Raw genomic sequence first — 5,894 nt, forward strand, 5'->3', positions numbered from 1 at the left:
GGGCGCGCCGTCGTAAGCGGCCGGCCCCTGGCTGGAGAGGGCGGCGAGGGTCTGGTACATCTCCTCCGGCTGCTCGGGTGCGAACGGACTCAGCTTGGCGCCGCGGCTGGACCACAGCAGCTTGCTGGCGGTCGCGGCCTGGTCGAGGTCAGTGAAGAGCAGTAGGTCCTCCCAGCTCGACAGGGCGCTCCCGGGGCCAGCGACCCCGGGCGCCGAAGGTCCGTGGGGGGCCCCAAAGGGATGCGAGGCGTAGGGGCTAAGCAGCAGCGATCGGGCCGGGGGTCCCGCCGCCGTCTCCGTTTCGAGCTGTGGCGTCCTGCAGCTGCTGGCGCCGCTGGGGCCGCGTTCCCCACCCCGAGAGCAGCAGGAGGAGGAAGAGGAGGAGATGGGGGAAGGCGGCGTAGAGAGTTCCCGTGCGGTAAAGGCTCCGGAGTCGCTGGCGTCCGCAGCCGCGGCCCCGAAGCGCTTCGGCAGGCACCAGCCGCCGTCAGTCAAGGCCATCCACGGTCCGGCGCCGCTGCAAGCTGACTTCTAGCTGCTGAGACAGGGAGACAGGGGCGAGAGGAGAAATAAAAAGGGGTTACCGAAAGCGCATGCTGTACGGCATCTCACTTCCACTCCCATTCTAGCTAATAAGATTCCTCAAAGATCCTGTTTCTGCTCTGGAGCCTGCGCAGCTGCTACTGGATCTTCCAAGGACGGGGATACCCACCCTCCCTTGCCGGCACTGCTCGGGTCCTCTCGCCCTCCTCCCCGCCCACCCCCTCCGCAGCATCCTTCATCCGCGCGCACGTCAGAGACGGAGACTTCGAGACTGGCCGTGGTTTTCCTTCCTCCCCAAAGTGGCTCCCTGCGGGCCGATGGCACACAAAATAACTTTTTAAGTAGCTTTGCGTGTCGGCGCTGCCTGATCCCGCCTCTCTGAGGGTGTCCCTCACCCGGAATGTCTTAGTGTGAAGGTTGCCCGCGTGAAAATCATTAGCGTTAAGAAGGCAACCTGTCTCCGAAAACGAAACCGCCGCGTTCTCCCACACTGGCTTTCCCAGAGCTTCCCGGACTGCTCTGACAAGACGGAACGCGAGCCCCAGAGAAAAATGCAACTCAGCCCGGGGAAGGTGGGGCGCCGGGGCGGGGACAGCAGTCTTAGACCTTCCGGACACAGGCAGTGAGGGGTGCCCGCGGGGCTGAGTCTCGCCCAACCTTCGTCCTGCTCGCGGCGCCGCACACCTCAGACGCCGCTCGCGTTGCAGCCGCCAGCGCGTGCGCTTATGTCCACCGGGCCACCCCAGCCTACCCCGCAGTCATCCCCAGCCGTGGAAAGGCCAGACCGTTCCGGAATCGGACGTAGTGGGGTGGAGCGGAGTGCAGAGAAAAGGAGAGGAGACGTGAGACCGCCCCGCAGCCGAAGCCACCCCAAAGGGGAGAGCAGGAAGAATGACAGACTCAGAGGGGGTCGAGGAGGGAAGCGAAATGCAGCCGGACAGGCCTTCCAGGGGCTGCCCTTCCAAATCGATTGAGGTTGTTGGAGATAACCATACTAAAGTGAATGCTCACACACAGACCCGGGATAGATGGCAAGAAAGAAGTCTCTTTGCCCGCCCGACTGGGGCTCCCGCCCCTTTGCGCAAAGATAACTCCGAGATAAGGCTGCGCGCAGATAAGCGCTTGGGGGTAGAGGAAAAAACAGCAGAAGTTAGTGCGCGGTGTCCCGGGAACCTGGGAGCCGCTATAGCCTGCCCGGAGTGGAGAAGGGAGACACCCTCCGAGCCGACCGCGGCCCGCAGAGGGCCGAAGCCGAGGGTCCTGCGACGGGTGGTGGGTAGAAAGGAGGAAAAAGGGGTGGCACGAGCAAGAGAGGAAGCAGCCAAACCTCGGGTGGGAGCCGCGCATGGAGAACGGCCGCGGCGGAGGGTGCTCTCGAGCGCGGAGAGAAGCCGAGGGCGCAGGCAAGGCGAGCGCGAGTCCGGGGTCTGCTGCGCTGCTGGTGAATAAAAAGGAGAGAGGAGGCGCCTCTTACTGCTCTGCCGGAAAACTGCAGCCTGCGCTCCTGATTGGACTCACCGAGCCCTAAACAAACAGCGCTCGCCGAAGGGTGCCAGGCTGTGGGTCGGAACTGCACTCTGCGAGCAGCTGGGCGCTAGAGGTGAAGAGGAGGTGGAGGAAGAGGAGGAGGGAATGAGGGGAGGAGAAAAAAGAGGGTGGAGAGCAGACAGAGGGCGGCGGGGGGAGGGGAGCGCGCCTCCCTGGCAGACAATGAGCGCAGCGCAGCCTGCAAGTGTGAGCTGAGCTGCGAGCACCGTCCTGGGAATGGGGGCGAGTGCATCCAGGGGGCGCCCAGCCCAGGGACGCCAGGGGAGGGGCCATGGTGGCAGAACTCCTGACCCGGCAGGCGACCCACACCCATCCTTTGGCGGAGCACTTTCCTCCGCTCCTACTTACACATGCACTCACGGGAGTGAAGGTGGCACAGGAGAAGTTGGCTGTGCACAGCCCCGCGCTGCCACTGCCTCGGGAGGGACACGCCAGCTCCCGGGGCAATGTATCCCCAAAAAGGGGGGGAGGGATTCTTTGCTCCACAGGCCTTCCCCCTCCCCCCCTCCACAGTTGTGTGTGACCGACCTTAAATTTTCCCCGACCTCTTCTCAACATTCTGTGGCTCAGGTCTTGGTGACCGTCTTAGTCGAGGCTCTTATGATATGAGAAGGAAGGAACCCGGGTGCCCAGCTCCCTATATCTGCCTTGCTTTTTTAGAAATATACTAAATTCCTGGGAAGTTTCGGGAAGTTCACGCCAGCACTCCCCAGCTAACCTTTGAGACTTTTAATTTGGGGTCGTTGTATACTTAACGTTAATTAGTAAATGGTGTACTAGATTGGTCCCTGAGGTGCACAGGATGGAAAAGGGCTTTTACACCAGTCGCGCCCACAGATGCTCTCTGAGTTTGGGTGCCCCGTTTGCTCTGAGCTTTCCCTGGAGAGCTTTCCCTAGGTAAGTCTCAGATAAATCGTTGGAAAGAAGGGAGAGGGGTGTCGCCTTCCCTGGACCCAGCGCGAAATACTACTTCCAACCCCCACCCTCACATACACACCCCTTCTTCGCTACCTCCAAATGGTTATCACAACTGTGTACAAACTGATACGGTCCTTAGCCGGCAAAGGGACTGGAAATAAACGTCGCGGGGTTATCAGCGCCGATCTGTCATCAGCGAGTCGCGGGGCCGCAGGTTCCTCGGCAGCAGGAGCTCAGATATTAGGTCTTGCTCCTTTCGCTCACAAAAAGGATTTCTTCCGACAGACATGACCCCAGAAGGCTGGCAAGAGAAAATTTTAATTAGGACAGGAGGAGTTGCTTTGTGGGATTGGATTTTTACACTTTTTTCAGGTACATCGAAGTAAATGATTTTCTAAAGGTCAGTCTCCCATAAAAGGGTTTGTACTGTTTTTGTTTGTTTGTTTTGTGTTTTTCCCGTTGGGGAAGGGAAAAGAGCCTCAGCAGAGTTGAACCGGGAGAAGCAGGGACGTTGTAAAATATGGTTTCGAAAGATTGTGAGACCTGTAAGTCTCTAAGTGTATGTTTCCACTCAATATAACTGTGAGCTGTGAACCTGTGTGTCCTGGGGGGAGAAGCAGACAGGGCCTGGAAGCATGGGGGGAGGAGGGCGCAGAATAGAGTAAGTTGATGACACATTTTTTTTTTCCATTCTTCGTTGTAAATTGATGCTAAACACTTCTGAATTTTTACATTGCTACTGAGAAGATCCATAAACTGTTCTCATCCAATTTAGTCTCTTTTATTACATTCTTCTCTGCCTCCCCCAGTCACTGCGGTGGCTCCCAGTTTCAGTGTGGCCGCATTTCGGAATGGCTGAAGGTAGAAAACTCTGGAAAGGAGGCTGGCGACTGGAGCAGGATCCAGGGGCTTTAAAATTTAACCTGAGTTCGATCGAGTGGGACAACCAGAAGAGAGCCCGGCGTCCGCTGACCGCTTAACTCCGACCTGGGCTTCGAATGCCTTTCTTTTGGTTTTTATGTGAGTTCCAAACAAATTTTTAAATAGACTGAGTTTTGCAGAAGCCCCTTTGTAGGCATTACAGAAATGCTGTAGACATTTGATTTCCTCTGAGTCCAGCTGTTTTTAAATATTTCTCAGGTTTGCTCTTAAAAGCAAAGTTTCCTTTTCTTAATTTAATCTCAGGGAAATGATTTCTAATAAAGACGAGTTAACAAATAAATCCTTTGGCTATGTTGTAGAGTCCAGGCTGTGAAGGGCCTTCAAGTCGGAGCCCGGCTGCGTGTGTTTGGTTACATTTGCAAGTATGCGAGTGTCCGTGTGAATTTCCTTGGACAATAACTAACCCCCAGGGACCTGCTTTCCCCGCAGCTCCACAGCAGCGGTGAGAGGATGCATTGCCCACCCCCTCCACCCCCGTACCGCTGGGACAGAGGTGAGCGGTGGGACAGACGCTGACCAAGTCCCAAATATGATGGCTCTAAGGACTTGGAGAAGGGACCTGGCATTTTACCCTCCAGATTCCCAATCTTTTTAACATTTCCTAAAACAAAGAGGGGAGGGAGTAGGTCATGCTTTGCTCTTCTGCAGGGTCACAAATTTTTTTTCGGGGGATAGGGGCGGTTTAGACTGATTTTCCAACCAAAGGAGGGAGTAGGTAGTGAAATGATTTTCTTGTCAGTTAATTTAAAAATAAAACAAAACTTTTTAACCCGTAGAGTTTATTCAGACAGAAAACTAGGTTGCCTGACTTTTTCAATTTGCAGTTTTCCCATCTCATCGGCTTTGGCCCTGGGGTCTACACTCCCGCACATTTTCAAAGCCACCCTCCACGGGCCCCAGGCCCCGGCGCTTTGAGTTTCCTCTAAGCGCCCTAGCAGGTCCCGGAAGGTGGGGGAGAATAGGACGTGCAGAGAAAGGACTGCACCCCAAACTAGGGAGAAAACCCGAGTTGGAGAAGGCCCCCATGGTGCTCCAGGTAGACAGGCTCTTAGAAGTTGTGTTTTCTTTGTGGTTTTGTTTCTTTCCTTTCTCTTTCCTTTTTTTGTCCCCTTTGCTTTCTTTTTTCCTTTTCCCTCCGCCTGTCTCTTCTTTTGGGGTTTACTAATCTGGAACGAAATCGTTTCTCTCGGGACTACATAGACCTAAGGGGTGGCCCCTTCACAGCAAACACCCTCCCCCCACCCCGTACCCGCCTCCCTCCTCGCCCTCAGAGAGGGGCTGACTCTGGGGCGCGGCCTGTCCCCAGGGCTGATTTATTTGGGCCGGGCCACACCACTATTCGCGATTCGAATTCAGCCAGAAAACAGCAGCCAATTGGGCAGGGGGCGGAGGCTTTGCTACCAAACGAGAAAGGGTGTTGGGGGACTCAGTCGTGCGCTGCTTCCGGAGAAGCAACGAGACCCCGAGGACCCGCGTCACCATACGGCTTTACTCCCGCATATTTAAGCTCGTTATTTTGTCATTCGACAAAGTTCCTGGCTGCTCCAGCGACGTTTCAGAAAGAATACAACGTTTGACGTAAAACATAGTTTTAACTTGAGAGGTTTTTTTTCTTTAAGCAGATTTATGCGGCCTTCTCGCTTATACCATATTTTCTCCTGTCCCGGAGACGCTTTGGCCGAAAGACATGGGGTCACCTAAACGGCCCCATCCCCGCCCGCGTTCGGGCCCACTTGCGTCGGGACGGCGGCGTGTCCCCACACTCAGCGGCGGTCAGTCCAACGCAGACCATCTCCCAGAGTCCTGACGGTGGTTTCTTGGGGATTTGGGTGGTGTGTGACTTGTTTTTTAATTCTCGAAAACCCAAAAGCACTCTAGAAATATCAGGTGGTGGCTGCGGAAGCGCGAACACTGCACAGACCAGAGGTTGCCCCAACCCCCCG

At 55.8% G+C, this 5,894-nt stretch overlaps 1 protein-coding gene across 1 annotated transcript in view; it reads right to left on the bottom strand.

Moving 5' to 3' along the window:
- Positions 1–2,097, bottom strand: part of GATA6 (GATA binding protein 6) — a 27,415-nt gene extending 25,318 nt beyond the window's left edge. Inside the window, exons 1-2 of the mRNA XM_015595652.2 lie at positions 1,871–2,097; positions 5–538 (exon numbers count right to left, since the gene is read on the bottom strand). Of these exons, the coding sequence (XP_015451138.1) occupies positions 5–501 (497 nt within the window). The 5' untranslated portion in view covers positions 502–538; positions 1,871–2,097. The remainder of the gene's footprint in view (positions 1–4; positions 539–1,870) is intronic.
- Between the last annotated feature and the right edge of the window lie 3,797 nt (positions 2,098–5,894).

The sequence above is a fragment of the Pteropus alecto genome, unplaced genomic scaffold (genome assembly GCF_000325575.1).
Source record: "Pteropus alecto unplaced genomic scaffold, ASM32557v1 scaffold146, whole genome shotgun sequence".
Lineage (NCBI taxonomy): Eukaryota > Metazoa > Chordata > Mammalia > Chiroptera > Pteropodidae > Pteropus > Pteropus alecto.